This window comes from Athalia rosae, chromosome 7 (assembly GCF_917208135.1).
Source record: "Athalia rosae chromosome 7, iyAthRosa1.1, whole genome shotgun sequence".
Taxonomy (NCBI): domain Eukaryota; kingdom Metazoa; phylum Arthropoda; class Insecta; order Hymenoptera; family Athaliidae; genus Athalia; species Athalia rosae.
Genome location: NC_064032.1, coordinates 16520104 through 16543193, shown reverse-complemented (window position 1 = coordinate 16543193; position 23090 = coordinate 16520104). Strand labels below are relative to the sequence as shown.

General features: G+C 38.5%; 5 protein-coding genes and 2 long non-coding RNA genes across 15 annotated transcripts; 2 read left to right on the top strand and 5 right to left on the bottom strand.

The window, feature by feature from the left end:
• Positions 1-358: 358 nt before the first annotated feature.
• LOC125501962 lies at positions 359-913 on the bottom strand. The gene is made up of 3 exons (XR_007279709.1): positions 772-913; positions 621-688; positions 359-419 (listed from the first exon to the last, which is right to left on the bottom strand). It is a non-coding gene; the product is annotated as an uncharacterized LOC125501962 (long non-coding RNA).
• On the top strand, positions 702-3610 carry LOC105684733. Of its 2 annotated transcripts, XM_048659227.1 has the most exons (4): positions 702-1672; positions 1937-2309; positions 2398-2538; positions 2828-3610. In XM_048659227.1, the coding sequence occupies exons 2-4, from the start codon at positions 1953-1955 to the stop codon at positions 3122-3124; spliced, it is 795 nt and encodes a 264-aa protein (XP_048515184.1). In that variant the 5' UTR covers positions 702-1672; positions 1937-1952; the 3' UTR covers positions 3125-3610. The 2 variants fall into 2 exon arrangements, with proteins under 2 accessions (XP_048515184.1, XP_012253772.2); XM_012398349.3 differs by having other exon boundaries at positions 707-2309.
• On the bottom strand, positions 3407-7397 carry LOC105684731. 4 transcript variants are annotated; one of them, XM_048659222.1, is made up of 5 exons: positions 6268-7397; positions 5733-5840; positions 5403-5605; positions 5181-5320; positions 3407-5091 (listed from the first exon to the last, which is right to left on the bottom strand). In XM_048659222.1, exons 2-5 carry the CDS (start codon positions 5825-5827, stop codon positions 4183-4185), a joined length of 1347 nt encoding a protein of 448 aa, XP_048515179.1. In that variant the 5' UTR covers positions 5828-5840; positions 6268-7397; the 3' UTR covers positions 3407-4182. The 4 variants fall into 4 exon arrangements, with proteins under 4 accessions (XP_048515179.1, XP_048515180.1, XP_012253769.2 ...); XM_048659223.1 differs by having other exon boundaries at positions 6464-7397; XM_012398346.3 differs by having other exon boundaries at positions 5181-5317; positions 5733-7397.
• On the bottom strand, positions 5831-11011 carry LOC105684732 (Golgi pH regulator). Of its 4 annotated transcripts, XM_048659224.1 has the most exons (10): positions 9672-11011; positions 9528-9593; positions 9281-9444; positions 9090-9196; positions 8610-9020; positions 8356-8537; positions 8075-8260; positions 7867-7932; positions 7590-7793; positions 5831-5946 (listed from the first exon to the last, which is right to left on the bottom strand). In XM_048659224.1, exons 1-9 carry the CDS (start codon positions 9702-9704, stop codon positions 7593-7595), a joined length of 1416 nt encoding a protein of 471 aa, XP_048515181.1. In that variant the 5' UTR covers positions 9705-11011; the 3' UTR covers positions 5831-5946; positions 7590-7592. The 4 variants fall into 4 exon arrangements, with proteins under 4 accessions (XP_048515181.1, XP_012253771.2, XP_048515182.1 ...); XM_012398348.3 differs by lacking the exon at positions 5831-5946 and having other exon boundaries at positions 7542-7793; XM_048659225.1 differs by lacking the exons at positions 5831-5946; positions 8075-8260 and having other exon boundaries at positions 7542-7793.
• Positions 11012-11020: 9 nt separating this feature from the next.
• Positions 11021-15561, top strand: LOC105684720 (protein lethal(2)essential for life-like). Of its 2 annotated transcripts, XM_012398323.3 has the most exons (4): positions 11025-11312; positions 12353-12607; positions 14513-14734; positions 15288-15561. In XM_012398323.3, the coding sequence occupies exons 2-4, from the start codon at positions 12356-12358 to the stop codon at positions 15378-15380; spliced, it is 567 nt and encodes a 188-aa protein (XP_012253746.2). In that variant the 5' UTR covers positions 11025-11312; positions 12353-12355; the 3' UTR covers positions 15381-15561. The 2 variants fall into 2 exon arrangements, with proteins under 2 accessions (XP_048515186.1, XP_012253746.2); XM_048659229.1 differs by lacking the exon at positions 15288-15561 and having other exon boundaries at positions 11021-11312; positions 14513-14965.
• LOC125501960 lies at positions 13762-14730 on the bottom strand. Its single transcript, XR_007279701.1, has 2 exons — positions 14462-14730; positions 13762-14374 (listed from the first exon to the last, which is right to left on the bottom strand). It is a non-coding gene; the product is annotated as an uncharacterized LOC125501960 (long non-coding RNA).
• Positions 15063-21370, bottom strand: LOC105684713 (odorant receptor Or2-like). Its single transcript, XM_048659043.1, has 10 exons — positions 21172-21370; positions 20964-21118; positions 20371-20845; positions 18599-20182; positions 18322-18471; positions 17071-17178; positions 16894-16955; positions 15588-16807; positions 15445-15529; positions 15063-15158 (listed from the first exon to the last, which is right to left on the bottom strand). Exons 4-8 carry the CDS (start codon positions 19439-19441, stop codon positions 16633-16635), a joined length of 1338 nt encoding a protein of 445 aa, XP_048515000.1. The 5' UTR covers positions 19442-20182; positions 20371-20845; positions 20964-21118; positions 21172-21370; the 3' UTR covers positions 15063-15158; positions 15445-15529; positions 15588-16632.
• Between the last annotated feature and the right edge of the window lie 1720 nt (positions 21371-23090).

Below are 23090 nucleotides of genomic sequence, written 5' to 3'. Positions count from 1 at the left end.
TCAATAGCAATACGTTCTTTCACCGGACTGATGAAACTAGAAAGTATTATAATTGATCCAACCCATTGCGAACTGTCATCAATTCTCTCTTATTCTTCCAATTTCCTCATGAACTATTTAATCACCTTAGCTGCCAACAAACAGTGTCATCAATCACCTGGGAAATTCTGTATACCGATTCTTCTGAAACAAATATAGAACATTCCAATGTACAGAGATTTCCACATGCTGGAGCAAACAGAAGCCGACAAACCTGCATTTTCCAACAACCAGACGTTGCATCTATATTCAAATAAATTTGACAAGTAGTTTCGCTGTTGCCTGGTTCCATTGTCCAGCCTCAAAACTTGCAAATGTCTGAAGACTGTAGCCTCTGATCCTCTGACTGTTTTCCATCTCGAGACCAAGAGCGCAATTACCTGAATGAAGGAGTAATTGTAATGACATGTCATCATTAGTATTCGTCAACGTCAGGGTTGTGTTCGACTCGATTGAGACGCTATGCTCCGATGAAACGTCAAAGGTGTGTCACGAGTTTTTAATTAGTAAGTTCGGAAGCGATTGTAATATTATTAATTTACTGGACTACCAGAACTAGGGAGTATATTAATTGATCTCACCTATTACGAACTGTCAGCAATTCTCTCCTATTTTCAAAATTTCCTCATGAACTCTTCAATCACGTAAGCTGCCAACAAACATTGTCATCAATCACCTAAATTCTGTATACCGAGTCTTCAGAAACTAATCGACTGATATTAATGGACTGACCGATGTCCATGGACCGACTGATGACGATGGACTGGCTGATGTTCTTGGACTTACTGATGTCCATGGACCGACTGCTGACGATGGACCGGTTGTCGGTGAATTACTCTATGTGGACCTGCCTGGGATTCAGTTCGCAAACATTCCTTTAGATAGCGCTAGGTGTATTTACGATGGGCGTGGCTTAGAGACAAGGGGCGCGGCCCAAAAATAGGGCCGTGCAACTAATTTAAGAGGCCTGTACCCACGCAGGGTCGACGCAAATGAAACATAATTCAAAAAATCCTTGAATGATAGGGAGATCAACCGGTTGCTCGCATATTTTAGAAGGATTCTTCCATGCAGCAGCAAACGATGCGCAACGTAGGACGTTTTGTACCTATCTACAGATAATATAATAAGTTATTTTCCTAATTAGTATTTATCAAATCAGTCTTATTCTGCTGTGCTTAGGTAAAAGGCAATAAAGTTGATTCACTATAATACTATTATTACTATTTTCTACATTCCGACTATAATAGTGCGAAGCAATGACTCTCGGCAAGGTCCTGAATTCGTCCCTAACGTCAGCGGCATGGGCCGGTCAACGAGGCCCTATCCTCTTTGGGGCCGGCCCTGGCAGTAAAATCCTTTGCACCCAGTGCCGTTCCAGTGCTTATTGAAATTCTAAAATGGCCAGAAGATGGCCATTGTCTAGGGTCATGAATCAGTGATTATCTTTGGTGATTATAGAGTACCGCCCAAGGGCAGTCCCGCTAACTTACTTGTCAATCTGTGGGTCAAAGCATTAGTTAAAGCATCTGTACCACCTCGCCACTAATCTCTACCCTTAATCTACCGTTGAAAGTAGATAGTACTACGTGCCTTTTGTCTTCTTTAGTCTCATCTATTATCTGATCTCTATGTGAGTTTTGCAAGAGTAGCGTTATCTACATCCTTATCTGAAATTCAACAAGAACCAAAGATAAATGATTGTATCATACGCTATTGTCCGTGCACAACGTTGTTTGGTTCGACTGTAGTGCAAGTTAGAATTACACCATAGATTTCATTGCCGCTGGAAAATCTTATACATCAACACCTTGAACATCACTTTCAAACTTTGCACTTTTTCTTGCACACTTGCCCCTGTTAAACGTCTCACAATGGACAATTTTTCAACGCAAAGATACAGCGCAACTAAAATGGAAAGCTTTGAGTCGTGCATGATAAGTGCTCAAAACCAGCAGCCAGAAATGGTTCAATCAGTTACCGAACAGATACAACAGCAGTCATCGCAAATCGAATCAGAAGAAAGCCACAACGGTATGCATTCCCAACACCAGCAGAACCAGCAGTCAACTACACCTTTGATACAAATACAGCCTAGTACTCAGCTCAACTCCACTCTGACCCCGGTTCGTCTACCGGCAATACTGGATGGAGAATTTTTCACTGTAATTAGAGTTCAGGAAACAAACGTAACTGTCAGGTGCCTTCAATGTCAGAAACTACTCAATGGAAACCTTAAGTCAACTGGCAATTTTCTTAGTCATGTCAAAGTATGTCAATATGTTGGAAAGTTATCGGCAGTTTATACATAATTCATTTCATCTGACCTGTGCTTTTTCATATCACATATGATTTCAGAGAGTGCATCCATTTCTGATTGAAAAGATAAAGACAAAGTCTAACCAAAGAAAACCAGCCACTGTTTACATCGATATGACAGCTGATTCGTGTCCAGAAATAGTCAGGACTAAACGAGGGTATAGGAAATGCTACAAAAGCGTAAGATTTCAGAAGTTCCTATGGCATCAAGTTACCCATGTACTGGGTCACTATAATTAGGGATTTAACTTATTATTTCTTCGAGACTAAGAGTCCAATTTACCTGGTAAAGTTCAATGATATTTTTGTCATTAATTTCATCTTTACGTCCAATTGAAATTTATACATGAAATCTGCTAAGTTATTGCTTACACAAATAACATGTGGTGTTACCTTTTCAATAGCCCTACTATGAGCTTCGCATGCTAATCATGTCTACCCAGAGATAACTTTTTTGATCTTCTTCAAGGAGAAATATCCCCCCGGAACAGACGAGGCTTGCGATCAGCCGATCGAATGGTCGGAATCTCCGATATCACGAAGGCGTAGATCGGAAGAGCCAAATGATTCGAGCGAAATTCTAAAGTTGTCTCATAATAATTCCTTCGTTGTTGAGGACGAGTTCGATGCCATCGGTCGTAATGTTGCCGCAAAACTGCGTAATATGCGACTTGATCAGAGGATAATTAGCGAAAAACTGTTAAACGACATCCTATTCGAAGCACAACTTGGCAATTTGCACAGAGATTCGAGTATTCACATATGAACGATTCTTCACAAGTCCTTATTTTGTACACGCATCGTTGTATATATCTAATTTTAATTACCTACTTTGTGGAAAGTAATTACGGTCCATCAGTCCAACTGACATTCACTGGAAATCCCTCCGATTTATAGCCGTAGACGAGTGTTGAAAAATGAAGATCTTGGGACTGCTTTGGTAATGCGTTTAGTGTACATAAAAATAGTATAAGTATGTGTTGACATTTAGGCATAGCCCTACAACGGTAACCGTGTACATAACACGCAGTATTGTAAATACTATCGATACATGTAGAGGTATTATTTTATTGAAATGTTTGCCAATAACGTGTATACAAACTAGAACGCTACCAGATGTAACTGATGTTTGGAAGGTGGTCAAACTTAACAACTGCTGGTTAAATTCAAATCAATATGCGAATCAGGCTCCGATACATTTCAAGATGTTGCGTATTGATTATTATTGAATAAATGAATAGTTGATGGATAATGCCTGAGATGACTTACATTGTGCAAATGAGAGGCATAAAAAGTATAACTCGATACATTAATACTCTAAGTGGATTATCAACTGTCGTGTGTCATACAAAATGAAAACGAAAAATGCGACATTGAAAATTTATATCTGTTACATAATCCAGTGATTTTTTATGTAATTAGTTTTGTACCCGTATTCAACCGTCCACACTTACTGTGTCCTCTGATTGGCACACAATTTGAATGCCTTCGCTTTTACACATCCGGTTAAAATTCCACTTCGCATTCGATTACGTTAATTGGTAGAACATGATGCTACTTCTGTGACATAGTTATTGTATCAGTCTTCTACATTAAAGTGTGATAAATTTATTTTAATTATCGCTCGCAGTCGTGAGTTGTTGTCTAATATGGATCTCAGGTACAAATGTTAACTCGTGTTCAGTGTCACAGGACAGATTTGTGACGCATCCTCGCATTCTAAGAGATAATATAATATAGTGAAAATCAACTTTTTACTAACACTCTGTATCGAGATAAAATATCAATACCTGTGTGGCCTTCTTTATCAAAATACGAATATGATCAGCTCACATAAACTTGTTGCTTTCTGGGTTTCAACAGAAGTTGGTATACCAGAGTTGACATGATACAGAGCCCCATGCTGCCAAATATCGCCCAAAATACAAAAGTGTACCAAAATCCATCCCACTCACTCAAAAAGTACCATGTCCCCGTGAATAATGAATTTTGTGCGATTGCGAATGCATAATAAAAAGAAAGCCAACGATTCGCATACTTGAATTTAATTTGGTACTCTATTGCCCCAAAAATGTAAATCAAACCCAACCATAGATTCATGAAAAATGTTACCACTGTAAAGTCCTTAGCGTGGTAAAATATATAAGCTAGCATCACAAGGTAGTGCGCAACAAGTACAGTGAATAATACACCGGGATGAAATTTGTAGAACACTGCTATGGAGAATACGCGAGGTAAAATGAACAAAAACCACCATAACGAAGCTATTGCTTTACCTGCAGGGTCATCTTCGTCAAGTCCTTTCTCAGAATATCTTCGTTTTGGTAGTTTCAAACTCTTAGACTTTTGTAAAGTGGATCTCATTGGTTTCTGACTCACTGGACGTGACGTCGCTGCTTCTATGTTACCCGCTTCGGTTTGGTTCGCTATGAAATCTGGTCGGCGAGGGGCTAGCACATCAGGAACTTGTAATGGTATTACACTTGTTACCCCTCTCAAAGGTGTTGGAGGTGGTGTAATGTGCACGTTTTTTGGTGGCAGAGGAGGAATGGTCGATATCTGATGGTTGAACTTCATAGTATTCATCTCTGCTTCCTGGACATTATTTGTACTCCCAAAACGTGCTGTGCTTACCAATTCTTTGGCAACGCCCTTATCGTGGATGTTTTTTTTCTCGGTGTCCAATATTCGGATAGACTCAATTGAATGTTTGTCATCAAACTCTTGTAGTTCCTTAAATTTGATAAAATATTTTAAAAAGCACAATATGAAAGGAGCCTACAGTGAAGTATGGGGAAAACGGTTGATATCTTTTAGATTACCTGATCCCGGTACTTCTTCAACCACATTGCCCATGGTAATTTTCTTCCTTTTATTCTCTGGCTTTCGAATCTTTGAAACGACATTGTTTGAATAGAAAGCACGAATATCGATATGAGAATGCATGATATTTGAATCCCTACTGCAACAAACATTGTTTTTGTCATTATCAATGGACATAATAGACTATAAAACCATTGATTCATAACATCAGTGTTACATACCAGATTGATGTGAGCGCTTAACAGTCTGTTGACTGAAGAGCAAGTGCGTTTGAAATACAGCTTGGGGTGCTGCTTGAAACCAAGCTTGAAGAAAGAAGTATAATTCTATTGCTGCAGGCTTAGCGGCAATGTTCAGTGTCTTCATTCTTTCTATTCCTGAGAGCATTATCGCATCAACTGTCAGCACAATCAAACCAGCGTACCTAAGTATGTTCAATGATAAACGTCATGGCGTGTTAATAAATTTTTTGTTTCAAGTTCATAAGCTAGGAGCCCAGCACATATAATTGATATATTCATACTATTATGATATTGTAGAATTATTCTCACCTATAGAGAGCGAACAGCGGAAAAGCAAATACTTGACAAACTTGAAGCATGAACCACGTGATAACTCCTTTGGAAATTTTTTCATCCTGGCTCATCCACCAGTCCGGTCTTGAAACAGTCAAAATGAAATAGGTGATGCTTGGAGCATACATAATGACAAGGCTGCAACTTCCCCATATGGAATTTCCTTCGCGAAAATGTTGCTCTACAACAACTAGATCCAAGGAGAAATGTATCACGTATATAGCACAGTTTAACAAAGTTGGAATTAAAAATACTAGGTAAATCTGCTCTGTTGATCGCAGGGGTAGTCTCATACAGTGCATTATCCTGGATCGACATAGTACCTCTGAGCTTTCCACCATTTTCAGAGTCTTAGCTTGTACTAACAGTTTGCAGCAATTATTAAATTAATTGCCTGAAATGTTACATGTCTACTTTTTTCTCATTGGTTGAAACCTGAGGTACGGCTCTTGGCATTCATCAGGTCTCAAGTGGAAAGCATTGGCGTCTGTAGGAAAATTTAACAATTCACCTGGTGATTTTACTACAGAAGACGACTACTTTATAATACAACCATAGATCTAGCACACACACAACCGTGAATCTTCAGATTTGCAAAACTGGTACTTCGAGAACAACTGAATTTTTTTTTTGGAACACAGTTTTCATTCTAGGAACACACCGCGTATTACCCTGATATACGAGAGGTGTATAATGATAGCAAATACCAGGGTGTGGCACAGTTCACTGCCATGATCTTTCAACATTGAGGAGCCATATCATCCACTGCACATATTAGGTGCAATACAATACACATTGACACAGGTTGCTTCGCTGGCTACTTGCTCTCTGCTAGGGAGAACAGAAAATTTCAATGACTCAGTACGGTTGGATGCTTTTGTTTCTCCACGACAAACGAATTAGAAAAGTTATCAATTTCAACGAAAGTGAAATAATGCGGGAATCAGTCAGCTTATCAGCAAAAAGATAAGGCCTCTTCTTTGTCGAGATAATACTGTATATCAAGAAACTCGGTATCGTCTCGCGCCAAGTGTATTAAAAGAGCACCGGACGGCAACCGATTATCTATACAAATAAGGGATAAAATTCATTACACACAGAACTAACGTTGAGTGTCTACACTCAACGGAACTAATACACCGGAAGTATCGTTGACTGACGATGAAAAGAGACCACTGATATCTAGGAGTATGTCATTCACCACGCTGATCCGTTTTATTTCACTTTGATGAAGATACTCAAAATGGACTTCATTGATTATATAAACAACTCTATTCTAATAAAATTGAATGTTCACTAAGTGTAGTTAAGGTTTCGATTAAAATGTTCATTACTTTTTTTTCGATATCTCAACCGAAAATCATTCAAATAAAGATACCAACGGTCTGAATACATTTTCACTTGTTCTTGAGCAATATGCCGATTCAGGAACTCTAATAGGTACGTACTAATAGATACTGGTTGGATATCGTCCGGAATTGGAATTCATGTTAAGAGACTAGGGTAGAGTCTCGCGCCAAATACGTTCAAAACAACGGGCGCCCTACCGAATTTATTTACTGCAACGGGAACTCGAAGGCAGAGTGAGGATTTGCGTTGTTTTTACCAGAGATTGTCTTTGTTAACTGAAGATTTTGTTTTGCTGTAATCCTCTGTAACATATCAGCATGAATATACATACTCAGTGTCTATACCAGATAAAATTCGATATTAATCAACGGAATTCGAAGAGGTACGAATGGGAAGAACTTTCGAACGTTTCCTACAATACCGGAACACTTGAAGTAGTAGAGCCATTGCTTTTTTTTTAATATTAAAAAATAATTTAATCACATTTCAAGCCCGCTCAGTTGGAGCCTGCTTGTGTGCAAGGTATAAAAATGCTATAGAAGATAGTGCGGAGACCAGAAATATGACGTCGAACCATCTGTGGTAGAAGTTAAACTGAAGATCACCGAGAACTTGGGTTATTATGATTCTGTATTCTGCTGGCATGTTCATCCGCATGAGCAGCACTGAAGATACAAAGTACATACCCTGAAAGACAGAACGATGTTCCGGTAAAATTTTCAGGCACAGTAATTTTGTTACCCCAATTTATTGAACTTACCATTATTTGAGCAAGGATAAGGACGATTATATTCGACGACTTGCTGCTAGATATTGCATAGAAGAACTGAAACATGAATTTACTATTGAAACTGTAACTTGTAATTGCGCTATGCTATTCCAGCTAACCTATACAGTTTCTCTTCTCACGATAATTTGTTGATAACATCTCTGAAAATGTTCATTGCTTGATTCATTTCTAAGCCAACCTTTGTTAGTGTTAATAGGAGTCCTCTGATAGATGTAACGACGATGCAGCCAACCAGGTAAAAAGAAATATGTTGAGACCAGAATGTCACATCAATATCAAACCCAATCCAATGTACCGCAATCTCCATACCACGGGTAACAGGATCCTTTTTACCAACTCTATCAAAGACTATGTTGATCGTTGACTGAGGAATGATAACTTTACGTAGATTCCATCAAAATGATAGAGAATAATATTCCCATGGCAGATGTAATTTAACATGGTAGCTTCGATCCTTACAATAAATATCTTCCAGCTGCAGTAAAGGGAGAAGAAGTAACCAAGAAAGTTGAAGTACTTTCCCTGCCAAGTTGCTGCCCATTCGAGTCGTTCTCTGGCATTTTGTATGTCGTGCGCTTCGAGGAACAATTGTCGCGACAATTCTTCAAGTGCTGAAACTTCATGTTGAAGCTGTCTCATATCTGAAAATGTATCATTGTAAAGATTCAACAATTCATCAATAGAGAAAGAGTAAAGCACGAGTAAAATCATACTTTCTTGACCTCCTTTGCTTCCCCCAAGAGGCACAAGCATTCCCCAAAGGCGGGAACGGACTTCTGTCTGCCCTGCCACTTCCCCTTTCTTAGCTAAAGCGATCCTTTTTTTTTTGGCTACAATCATGTCTATAGTTTGAAGCAGTCGTCTTTCCACATACTGGATGTCCGTATAGGAGACGGGACGCATGAAATATGCCATGGAAGAGTAAGGGTAGTTGACAGCACCAAATCCAGACAAAAGAGCCATAACAGTCACTCCAATTACACCTATTCGACTCACGCCCTGTTCAATTGAGAGCAGACCTTTTTTTGGACTCATAATGGGAAAAGGATCCCCCACTTTCCAAAACAGGTACAAATAACAGAGATAAACCACCACGGTCAAAGGTCGTATGAAATTGAGTCTTACTGAAAAATGGCAATGCTTAAGATGATGCTTGAAAACCTCAAGGTTTAGTAGTTTTCATTTTTACGTACCAAACCTAATGTTGCTGATTATGAAGTATGCTATGTAAAACGGTATCAACACTATCACCATGAATAATAACATGTAGAGGCCTGCATTCCAATGGAAATACCTCGAACTGTGAAAAGATTAAAAAATAATGCATCATCTCTGTTCTTCCATGGCTATGCAAAAATATGAGGCGAATCATGTTCTAGCCTACCTAAAGTCCAGGACATCAACAATTTCGAAAATGATGAGCTCGAACATGGTACAGGATAGGGAAAAAGTGACAGAGAATATAAGCTGCACCAATCTGTGATGCACCTCGTAGTCCCGAAACAATTTTTTTACAAAAAAGACCCATCCTCCGATGAAAAAGAAAACCTGCACAATCGTAACAATGGATAACCTATATCAATCACTATTTAGAATCGGCCAGGCAATTGAGAAGAATGAAAAATGGTTACCTGCGTCACAAGGATCACAAATGTGTCCTCGAGAAAACCCATCTGATACCGCGAACAGTCAATTACCTATAAGAACATTGGTAACAGCATACATCATCGGTGAATGATGACAGGTCTACAAAGTAGCTGGTAAATAAAACAAACCGCCAGTGTTGACTGAATTGGATCGAAGAACATTGATATTGACCTTAGTCAACGCAGCCTACAATTTAACCCACCATCTGACATCTCGAATGACTTGAACGTGCCGCGCAACTAATCGATTCTCTGAATTCCTATGGACGCCTGTACCGCGGCAGCATTTGAATTTCAGTGCGATATCCGGCGAATAATAAATTATTTAAATTATTCTCGAATAGATTCAATCTTTCGTCAGATACAAACCGAAAGCCCTGTCGCAAAGGGTGTACCCTTAAAATTTGGTAGAATTACCGAAAGCGAAGTTCACAAGACAGAAATGACGATTTTTTATTTTGTATATGGGATAATTAATCATCATAGAATCAAGAACTGTGATTTTCAAACTTTATTCATCACCTTTGAAGCCAATTATCCAAACATAAGATAGCTGAAACTGATGACAACAATACCATCGCAATACAGATTTTTCAAATATCAGGTGCAGGGGTAGTGGAGTGTAGTTGATTTTTTTTCGTTTTTTTCATAACTATCATGCAAAACTACGAATTATACGACCCGGTAGAAAGAATATCGAATGACAAAGTACACAGTTATGATGAATATAGGCGTGATACGAATGCATACATGGATTATACTCCGATTATACAACATCCATTGACGCATAATAATGGCTAGGATGATCTAGAAACACCTAGAATTATTGTACAAAATTTTATGTTAAGCAATATTACAGAATGTTTCCATTTTTTAACTCACTATCACATGTCTTCGTTTGTTCAAATATCAATGGTACTATTAGATTAGTGCATATCATTTTTTTCAACTCAAGTAACAATGTTCTGCAGCCATTTCTTTGATCCAAACTTCTACGAATAAGTTAGATCATTCAAACCATGTTCGATCGTAATTATTAGATATTATGTCATGATAATTTTTAAGCACTCGATCGAATATTATTGTTCGAATACGATACAATGCAATCGATATTCAAACTTATTTCTACAACGCCACTCATCTAACACATAATCATGCCTCACCATTTGTTCTTTTTCCATCTCTTTTATTTTATTTTCTTCATCTTTTCACCTTCCATAGCGTAGTCTCTAGCATTATTCAAAGACTGATAAACTAGACTAACAATAAGTTTGAAGATATGGAATCTGAATATAGAGAATAAAATAAGAGAGAAATCCAAAACTTGAATAGTTGGAAATACACTGTTCAACATCCCCTTACAATGTATCGTTTGATAAAAAAGGCAAAAGAAAACTTAACAGTTATGAAAGAAAACTCTACAGAGAAATGCATCAGAATTGGCTATTTTCGCGAATTTGTCATAGCTTCGTTATTCGCGTCGCCGTGAGAGAAAGATCGGTGGAATGGATGCGATAATTCAATTGGTAAAACAAAGAACCGTAAACGCTTCGACAAGTATTTTTGGGTATAAGTACATTAGAAAAATAAACCTGGCACATTCGCGCGCGCGCGAATAATAACTTAAAGAAGTGGTCGCGGTGCCTATTTAAACTCTTCATAAATGTAACCAGACCCCAGTTGATGCTCGGCATCCAAATTTTGTCGCAAAAGAGATTCGATCCCGTTCTTTTCACATTAGCTTTCAATACAAGGAGTTGAGAACTTCCGGTACTGTGGTTAATTTTTCTGCATTCTCGTTATTTGTTATTCATATACACTCGGTATAATTAGTAAGATGTGCACTCATGCAAATACAATTATCGATCCGCAACTTTGACGCTTAGTACTATATTATATCATTATTTTCATCTGATCCTATTGCATAACGTTAATAAATTCACTCGCATCTGAACATAATTACTCATCATAAGTATTACTACTGAATGATATTATTATACTTACGCTAGCACTATTATAATATTTGTGTTTTGTAAATTTAATTCGCTCATTGTCAGTTATTTTTTACGCATTTTTTGTTTTCAATTATTTGTTTCAAAATTTTTTTGCTATTTTTTCTCCGTCTTCGCTTTTTAAATGGCATTTATTTATTTCTCTTACGCTTTGTTGATTATTAATCTGTGTATTTCACATGTGTGTGAATTGGGTGGTTGTAGAAAAAAATGATGAAAAGAAAATAGTACTATGTATACATGTATCAACGTGCGTCATATACATTCTAATGTCGTTATAATAAGGCTTGTACTTTTCCTTAAACACTAATTGAAGACTAATCAATTATTAACTCACTAATTGATCGAGCGCTAGTACATCATATTTGTCTTGCCCTACCTCTACGATGGTTGATACTAGAACGAGCGCTTTTTTAATCAATTCGCGTCTTTGACACGATCACTTACGAGCTTTTAAATTATAATATCATTATCAATATGAAGTAGTAACTTTCAATGAAGATGGATATTGATTAGATCTATAATAATTGTAATGCGTATTATTGCACCTAGAGTTTAATAATAATTAGCGAACATTGATAAATTTTTTAAGATCTCAATCATTTGTTAATGTATTGCCGTTCGTCGACTGCAATTATTCATATTCATTTCTATGAATTGATTCTGGTTTCACAAGTAGTTTAAATCTCAATAACATCCGCCTCACGATGCAGTTGCTTCGTCTTAATAACTAGAAAACTCTCGATTCTCAAGTTCACGAAGTAAACTTCTTGAATCTCTTTTTGTTGAATTTTTCAGAATATGTCAGTGGTTCCTCTAATGTTTAGAGACTGGTGGGATGACCTGGACCGCCCTACCTCCCGGCTGATCGATCAGCACTTTGGCAGCGGCTTAGACCGCGAGGACCTTATTTCAGGTGTGTCAAGTCTGAGCCTCCAGGGCCGGCCTAGGTCAATTATCGGGAATGCCGGATACTACAGACCCTGGAGAAATGTCGTAAGGCAAAATTCTGGAGGCGCTAGTACCGTGCAAGCAGACAAGGACAAATTTCAGGCGAGTTCTGATCCTGATTTACATCGATATAAGAATTTCAAATACTTTTTCGTTTGTTGCCCAGGGGCATCTCAGGAGAGGATTCCATAAAATCCTCGCCCGAGATCCCCTCTCGACTTGAAAGAGAAATCAGTTAAAAACTATATGAATTCGAATTGAGATATTATTTTTTTATCAAATGTAGATTGGATTATCAGATTAGTAGATTAGAATAGATGGAAAAAAGAAAGCACTATGTTAATTACTTGACGTAATAATCAAATTTTGTGTCCCGTAAATTACTATGAAAAAATGATTGCACACGCAAGCGATAGGTGTCTATCGAATAAAACGTATAGAAATTTTGTGCGCTTAATTTGTTTCTTATTTCACGATCTCTACGTTTTTCTTTTTTCCCCGTATTGCTGTCAAATCATTGAATCATGAAAAATACATCAAATACTGATGATCGACGATGAAAATTGCGTCATCAATTTCAACCCCTTGATCCATACTGTCATCTGTGAATTGTGCAGGGATTTTATTGAAGCCCTGTGCGCAATAATGAGAGAAATCGAATTCCAAAATATAATAAAAATGAGAAATTAAAATAAATTAGTCAAAAGGACGTCAGAGACCTCGGTTGAGTTAGCTTATCGAAATGGAAATAAAACTGCAAAATTTCGTAATAACACGAACGAGAGTTACGAATAAATTCTATTTTCGTCCGACACAACACCCATCACACCCCTATGCAACGCTTCAACTTCTGACTCACGCCTAACTATATTAAGAGCCACAAATCTCATATCCCCGCTCCCAGGAATTTTTTTCGGATTATTCATTTAATCTATAAGATTTCCACTCATTTTCTAGTACTCCCCCCCCCCCCCTCCCGTCCTTCTTTTCTTGATCTTACCAACCCTCAACCCTTGCAAGTTGGAAAATAACGAATTTCTAGAAATAATGTACTAGTATGGAATTAATAATTATTTGGAGCTCAGGACTCGCAAAAGTTCTGTGTTTGTTTTGCGTACCGACGATTTAAATCGTAAATGACTGGTGTTACTAATGTTATAATTTATGATTGATTTTGTGAAGTGTGGGGGCACCACCCCCAGTGAGCACGGCCTTCCGGAAGGTTACTATATGTTAGTTAATACGATACTCTGATATTTTTATCAATTAATAAAATATTCTGTATAGAAAAATAAATGTACAATATCGCGTAATACTTTGTACATAACTATATGATGAAAATCAATTTCGATTCATCCACTTACAAATGTTTTGTTTTCATTAACTTTTTTTCCCCTTGAAAATTTACGAATAACTGCCTATTTCTCTTAGATATTCATCTTTATGTATATGTATATACCTACATGCATACATATATGTATAATTCTGTTTCGAATGATTTAAATCTATCATAGAAGTATGGTAAAAATAATCATACGACGTGTGATTTGTCGCGGTACTTTTTATGACTTCAGCCGCATATTTGGAAATTGACCTATTCATTCTCTCATATATTACTGCTAGCAATAAAAATGTGATACATAAACGATGTAAAAAAACTTAATAATGATTTATACGCCTTACTTGCATCTACCGGTGATATTTAGACAAGCAGGCGAGTCCTGAAACTACATTTTGCGAGCTTGCAAAGCTGCTCAACGTTTCAAACCGTAATCAACTGAATTTTAACTCCAACGCTATTCGCGATCGGGTGAAGATGAATATAGTAATGTCTTCATGGCGATTTCCTGATGAAATTTTACTGATGTACTGTAACATGTAAGAATTAGTGACAGTAGTCTTGAAGTTACAAGAATTTGATAGAACTATTTGCGTGTTTCATTGTACGGTATATACCTATCGTGATTGGATTCAGTTTCTTCTTATTCACGCTGGGTTGATTCATAGGTGATACTGGACGTGCAGCAATTCGCCCCTGAGGAAATCACAGTGAAGACAATCGACAATAATGTTATTGTCGAGGCAAAACACGAGGAAAAGCAGGATGAGCACGGCTACATCAGCCGACACTTTGTAAGACGATATCTCCTGCCGTCAACCCACAAAGTCTCAGATGTCACCTCGAGTCTGTCCTCCGATGGAGTCCTCACAATAACCGCACCCAAAAAGGTATCGATCACACACACGGACTACCAGGATAACGATCCTTCTAGATCCTTCAATTCTTTGAAGTTGTTACACCAAGCTTTTGGCTATAATGGCACTCGTTATCAATGATTTAAAGAATCGGCAACCTTCCTATTCCAATCTATCTAGAGAGCTCAAATTCGTCACACCCACGTCCACAGATGTTGCCGAGCGGTGACTACTGCATCGTACTTTGATTATTCTGTATCGTATAAAGAAAAATTTCATCGCATTACCACAAAATTTTTTCAGACAGATTTTTCGTCATTATTTACCGGTTGTTCCAGCGAGCAGCTGCATTTTGAATCTCCTGTCTGTCATCACAGGAACAAAGCCAAGCATTTCAACAATGTAGCCCTCCTCTATGAGGTTGAATTTTGAAACGTCCAACACCCCAGAATTGGAGCTGCAGGAAAAAATACATCTAGAATACATAATTTTTTATTAGTTTGCTGTAGCGTTTGAAAACGAAGTGACAATGTTTGTTTAACAATTTGATCAGAGTATATGTTTATTTTTTTTTATTTTGTTGCAGTCACTGACAGCACCTGGTACGGAAAGAGTGGTAAACATCATTAAGACCGGTCTACCTGCAGTCAAGGCTGAAGACCAGCAAAAAAAAAGTTAAATCATAACTACATGTATAAAAGGAAATAGAATTGAAAATTGTGAAAACACATAAAATCTCATACCTGCGGCTCGACGAACCGCCGTTAGGCTGTCGTCGCATAATTCACATTTTCATATGACTTTCGCACGTTGTCGGCAATCGTTTTACTAAAAATAATAAGTTTCAATTAAGTGAGAAACTAATTTTAATTACGAACCAACCCACCGAGGATCACGCGCACAACTTGGAAGTTTGTTCAAGGTTTGTTTCTGAATGCCGGCCGGTACGTCGACGCCGTGTTTATATAGCAACCGGTGACGACGCAGTTTCTCGAATCGAACTTTCGAGCGCCCGTCAAAACAAATGCGCGTTGCGAGCCCCGCCAGTGGCTCGTTTTATTTCTATCGTTTTTCCATCCTTTTTCACATCGTAGGACCTTGTTAGACCTTATGAATGTCACAGACGTTTTATCTTTCCCTACAATTGGTGAAATACTTATTCATTTTTGGCCGCAACTTTTCACAGTGTGAGAATTATAAATTATTCCAGAACCGGGATTCGGGGAGCACAACTAGAGAAGGTTATCCTCAAGCCCAAAGGAGGAGAGTATTGATCGTCCGGCGGCTGCGGTACGAAATTTCCAGCACGTACTAGCCAGTACTTTTACCCTCTCCTCTCACCACTTCCCGTCGATCCTTCCAGACTCCCGTACTCCAATAAAGGTATCTATTTATACATACATATGCATGCATATCCCAGCTTCGTAGCATATTGGAATAGAAGAGGAATAATCATCGTAACAACAATGAAAACAGAAAAGAGGCGTCCAATCCGCGAACACAAAACGAATTCCGAATTCCGCAATCATCAACTACGTCTACTCCCTGGCTGTCTCCTTCTCACATTACACATTACACATTAAAGTAATACAATACAAATTCTGGGTTAAAGAAATGCGATCGAGTCGTTTGATAATGCGCATTTCGAATTCTCGTGGGGAGCTACTTCGACCGGAGTAGCTATTTCTGTAATAAAACTACTGCGTAGCTCGGCGAACTTTTGCTATTCGTTCCGGTTGGACCCGACTGCGGCAACGGTATATGCACACACGAATATTTGACGATAGTTAGAAATTTAACTCAACAAGCTAATACTTATTATTTTCAGGTGTACAACGATGAAACTCGGGTACCTTACAAGCATGATAAATAATCTGTTGTTGACTATTGTACGGTTCGCAGGACCATGAAGTAGGAGATAGAGCCCCTGATTACCTAAAAAATTTTTTGAATCTGTTCATCAGCAGCTGATACTTGATAAGGTCATTTACTTGAATGGAAATAAATCCAACCGAAAGAAATGTCCTCAAGGAAAGCTTGGCGAATTTTCCAACGGTAAAAAGAACTGGTCGTTCGGCACGTAGCATCATAAGCAGCAATATTTTCCTGGTACACGTAAAAACAAAAAATATATTTCACAACATTCAAAACAGCAATAAACATACTGAGAAGCACAAGATATGTATAATTACTTTACAGGTTCCGAGGCGGAGGTCCACTGCGCGTTGTAGGCGGACCGTGAAACCTTCTTACTCTACAACAGAGTTTGGCAGAAAATCTAAATTTTTCATTTCTCCGAGTTAAGTTATAGTATAACTTTCCTTTTGAGAGCGAAATATTGAAAAGGATTTTTGAATTCAGCCGAATACCTCTATTTCCATTTCGTTTCCGGTGTTACATAATATGAATAACTCGTAGATCATTGCACAGCTGAATAAGGTCATGGTGATTAGGTCGAAAGACGACATGTCGATCACCTACGAGATGTATGTTAAATAGTTAAAATCACACAAGTGATCAATCTAGGGGACTATAAGTATCGGATCGCTCTGAGGCGGATCGATGGATTGCGTAGGACGCCTGACATCGATGGCCCACGGCCAGTATAGCCAGCTCGTATTTTGATCGGGATTTCGATGCGCAATTCACCTTAGGGTGATTTTAATTTCAAACGAACCAAAGTAAGGACCGCTTCAATTATACACGGGAATTATAGAACCCTGGTTCAATCCGAATAGGTAAATCCACTCGCCTCAGTCAGCAAGAAGAATTGAAAACAAAGCTGCACGAGGTACGACAGAAACTGAGCTAGTATCAACAGATTGTAAATCGTCTCCAAAATTTCTGATACCCTAAAAAAACATCAATGACATGGTATAATACGAGTTACACGGACAGCATTTCGAACACAGTTTGATAAGAATAGAAGAAGGATCGGTAATACGGCTTGCCTATATCATGGCAAATTGTCCCACTTTGTCACTTTCATATCCTGATAACGATATCAATTAGCGTCTCAATGAAAGTTGCCAAAGGCATTAAAAGCTTCTTGTCCTGACAAGATAGAGAAAAAGCGATAATTATATGTATATGTACATATATAAATTACCGACGACTCCGCCGATTTTAATGACCTCTACATATGTTGACAAGGACGTTGCCCTGAGTGATGTGCACATGATTCTCTAAGTAGCTCCTTATTTAATAAAAATTTATTAACAAAAAAGTTTTTAGAATGAAACGTATTTTTATGACATCATGTATACATAAGAAATATGTACATGGTATCATGGTGTACAATAGTAATAGAGAAAAACCATCAACTGTCGCGATTTGTCTACATTTTTGTAAGAATTATATTCAATAAAATAATGGTTTAAATATTTTCAACATTGGGTAGCGTAATGTGTTTCACGATACATAAGTAGTAAAAGTATACTATGAGTAGTAAGCAGTGTAGCATAATTTTTTGTTGATAACTGTCTAGTAAACAACAAGCATCTTTTAAAATTAGTTCAACATCACTCAGGACGATATCCTCGAAAACATATGACAAGGTCGTTAAGATCGGTGATGTCGTTGGTATTCTATTATACCTATACATGCATATGTATATTTACCGGAAAAGGCGTCTTCCAATGCAATACAGGTTTGAAAGACTTTTTTGTGAATATCAAGAGGAACAAATTATTTTCAATAGAAGATAAATCGTTAATGTGATTCAATTTTTTCATTGGCAAAAGCTCTGACTGCGGTTTGTACACCTTCACCTATACGTATAGAAAATTAAATATTGTAGACATAATACAAACTTGCGCGCCATGTTATCATCCTCTCCTATAAGTATCAAGTAAACGAAAAATACGCAAGATGGTTGGAAAAATATATTATCCCTCACTCTAGTATAGCTTGGTGATGTTTTACGCAGTTAGCCCCGAGCCTCAGGGACTCTCTATCGATTTGTTGTTGGTCACGACGTATCTGTTCCTCCCTTTGCCCCGCCAAAAAGGAAGTCGCCGCCCGCTGGGTTAGCGTTTCCAGGGATCCGTTTAGCATCCGAAACTGGGAGCAACAGTGAAAAACCAATGCTACGTAAAGGGTATCGCAATGGATTATTATGTAGGTGCATATAAATGCAGAAGTCGCCTGATATCCGAACATAATTTCGAAGCAAGGTGAACTTCCGGGATCACAGGGGACGTAGCTATGATAGGGTAGATGCGGTACAATTGTTGAATTTTTCTGGTTCTCGGAATCCTTAGGGTTGCCTTGGCGGTAGAAGGGCGCAATAAATCCACAAAGAAGGACCGAAGTACCAAGGATATACAGGATCAGGAGGCAGTTAAAAATCCGGTCTATCGTATCCCTGACAATCCGGGATTCTTCTATACCACGTTTAGGATCCGGGAGAAACTCAGTGGTCCCGAATCGCTCACAGAGCTCTTGTATCTTCCTCACCTTGGAGAGAAAGAGGGTGATTTTAAGACAGGTCATTAGGTGGGGGATAAAGTAGCAAAGATTCACGGCAAAGGAATGCAAGTCATCGGAAATGAAGAACAAGTTTGCAAATTCTGATATTGTGAAGATGAAGCAAAACGGCACTAAAAGGAGGCTGCTATAGATCCAGTAAATCACTCTTTTTGTTGGCCAGAGACCCAAAACCATCAGGGCGATTCGATGGACTCGAAAAACATCGCCGGAATCCATTACGATAGATGTTAAGGATGCGTAGTGAGCCATCTAATCTATCGCTTAACGCCTAAAAAAAAAAAAGTTGCAGCTTTATGACTGGAACTTTCTGTTTGAAGACTGTAGCTTTTATAGAGTTTCCACGTATCTCTGGTCCCAAATAATTAGGAGTTAGTAATGAGAGTCTACGAGGCATGCAGCTGATGGAAACTTTACAGCTGCAACCAATTTTGCATTTTCTAAAATTCACTTCTGCTTGATTATAGCTTTAGATCTCCTATCCGCACTTTTCTGTACACGGATTCTTCATGCTGAATATATCTAGAGAAATGAGGGGAAAAAGAAAGTAACAAGATCACCTAGATAACAAGGTACTCGTTAATGTTGAAGGTTTATACGCCTGCATTAGAGACGCAGGGTCTCAACCAATCATGAAATGCATTGAGACCAGGATGCCGATAATCGCTCCAAGAATATACCGACTCTGCAAACCTATTTGTAATGAATCATTATTTCGAGTTTCAGCCTATAGTCGTGTACAAGATACAAGCCCTATACAACCCTGTGTTCCTCCCAGTCCAGGTTCCGAAAAGCAGGAGCTAGACTTCTGGTCAGATTCATGCTGCATCGGGTGCAACGCGGCTATTCATGATTAAACAGATATTCTCTGGTACAACTCTTTCATGCCTAATTTGAGCTCCGATTTATTTTCACCGAACGGGCTTACAGCGACGAGATACGACCCCATCATAGTAAGCCCGATCCTGAGACACCCCGACTCGAAATCCGAATCTGCAAGCAAAATAATTCCATCTATGAAATTGATCGAGTTATTGCCAATTGATCGATCGAAAATTTGAAAATAATTTGAAATACGTTGACTGGCATAATAGTATGCTTGGTAGGCATTGAGCTGTTATGAGATCTACGAAAGTTGGTGCACGCATTTCGGATTCTGTTATTTTCAACCGATGGCATACCTTGAACTTCAAGAGGGGTTCAGAAATAGGGCCACCATGGAATGACTGCAGTTCTTGAGTAGATACATGTACTAGGGAGTATGATTTCTTCCCCTCAAACTCTCTGTGTCGTTTCCAAAAGTAGAGCAACAATATGCTTGGGTTGGGCAGCTGGACCTTTCTCAGCAAAACATCTGCACTGACTGTCCGTCAAAGTACACAGAGGTGTCATAATAACATCTGACACTTATCGCAAGGACTTTGTTGTTTCGACTTCGCATTCTTCCCTGGGACAAATACAGTTCAACCTGGAAGAATGAAACGGATAGCAGTGATCAACTCTTCTGGTATCCATGCCAAAAAACAACCAAGTATGATAGGACTCTTCTCCAGATTGAATTCAATTTTATAGCTGTCAGTCTAGCCCCTCTGCTCTTGAGGATGCACTTTGATTCTTCTACTCCGAAATGGTGACATTTAGTTCCAGTAGTATTCACTGCCGAAACAAATAAAAATAAACTACATAAGCACCATACAGAAACTGTCACTGACTGAACCTCAGTGTCGTTCATTCAAATAAAGCACACCGCATGCCGGATGTTGAAAGATCATACCTTTACTAATAGTATAATTGAGTGTCAGCACGCATAGGAATCTCATCTGGTGCAAACGTCTGGGAGCTATCATACAATCGTTAGAGTGAAGGTTGAGCATTCGCAAAATAACGTGATATACTCGCAGTGCCATACCGTTGATTTTCAAACTATTCCTACAAACAAATAAATTATTATTTCATATGCTGAACAATTTCGCAAGACTCACTCAATGCACTGCTGTATAAATACTCTTTATCCGTCCGAATATACTATTAATTAACCCGTTTAAATTAACATCTGCTCTGCCAATTTGATTCACGTTCAATCCGGCGGCGGGGTCCATTTTGAAATTAAGGGACTATGCGCAAACGTTAGTAACTCGTCGAAATAGGAGACGAGTTTGCTCCGAGCTTTTTCGCGGCTTCCTATTGGTTCCAGGCGCCAAAAAGCATGATGGCGCCGGGCAACCAATAGGAAGCTGCGAAAAAACTCGGAGCTTAAACTCGTCTGCTATTTCGACGAGTTACTAACGTTTGCGTATAGTCTCCTGATTCCCTGGCTCCTCACTCATCATATTCTCCTGATACCAAAATTCATTTTTCGACGTCCAATTTTCGCCCCGGCGACTCGAAAATCAGCCATATCTAGGATTTTGCCCGGCATCGAACCTCACGACCAAGACATCTTACGACTTTATTGCGAGATTCTCTGCACAGAATTCAAGGAAATATGAAAATATACCATGGTTTATCATTAAATATTGTATAAATCCATTAAATTGATAAATAAAACATTTCTTTAATGATGTATTCTCCGATGAGACGAACACGGCGGCGGTCATTCACACACCCGAACGTTATACATTATACCGTCACTTTGGTATTATTTGCGGATTCGTTCTCTCTTCACAAGCAGTTGTACCTTTATCAATATTATTTTGCGCTACATTTTGTGTTGATCAAATAAAACGTATAAATAATAACTAATTAATAAACTATCGATTTGAAGGAACTTTTCGGTGAGGGTTGGAAATGAATTGCAACACGTTATTCAGAATATTACATGGATTTATTAAATAGAAAAATACATGTTCTCTGACAACTGATTTTTTCTGAAGGATTCAACACGCTATCCTTATGTGTATTGATCTCAGGAATCCGAATCCGCAAGCAAAATAATTTCATCTATGAAATTGATCGAGTTATCGCCAATTAATCGATCGAAAAAGTGTAAAATCAAAGATATCTCGATGGGATTCAATGCCAGCTCAATTTCATTGACGGCTTCTCGTTCGATACGCTTTTTTACATAGAAAAAGCGTCCTGAAATTATTCTGGCAAATGCTTCACTTTTTTGCCGAAAAAAACAGTAAGCCTATAGCCTTGGAATTTTCTCAAAATCTGAGATGAAGATCCAGATTTTTTTTGGAAGGGTTCCCCACGCTATCCTCATGTATTTTGATCTCAGGAATCCGAATCTGCAAGCAAAATAATTCCATCCATGAAATTGATCGAGTTATCGCCAATTAATCGATCGAAAATTTGAAAATAATTTGAAATGCGTTGACTGGTATAATAGTATGCTTGGTAGGCATTGAGCTGTTATGAGATCTACGAAAGTTGGTGCACGCATTTCGGATTCTGTTATTTTCAACCGATGGCATACCTTGAACTTCAAGAGGGGTTCAGAAATAGGGCCACCATGGAATGACTGCAGTTCTTGAGTAGATACATGTACTAGGGAGTATGATTTCTTCCCCTCAAACTCTCTGTGTCGTTTCCAAAAGTAGAGCAACAATATGCTTGGGTTGGGCAGCTGGACCTTTCTCAGCAAAACATCTGCACTGACTGTCCGTCAAAGTACACAGAGGTGTCATAATAACATCTGACACTTATCGCAAGGACTTTGTTGTTTCGACTTCGCATTCTTCCCTGGGACAAATACAGTTCAACCTGGAAGAATGAAACGGATAGCAGTGATCAACTCTTCTGGTATCCATGCCAAAAAACAACCAAGTATGATAGGACTCTTCTCCAGATTGAATTCAATTTTATAGCTGTCAGTCTAGCCCCTCTGCTCTTGAGGATGCACTCTGATTCTTCTTAGTTATCATCAGTCAACGTTCCTTCGCTGTAAGGCGGGTCT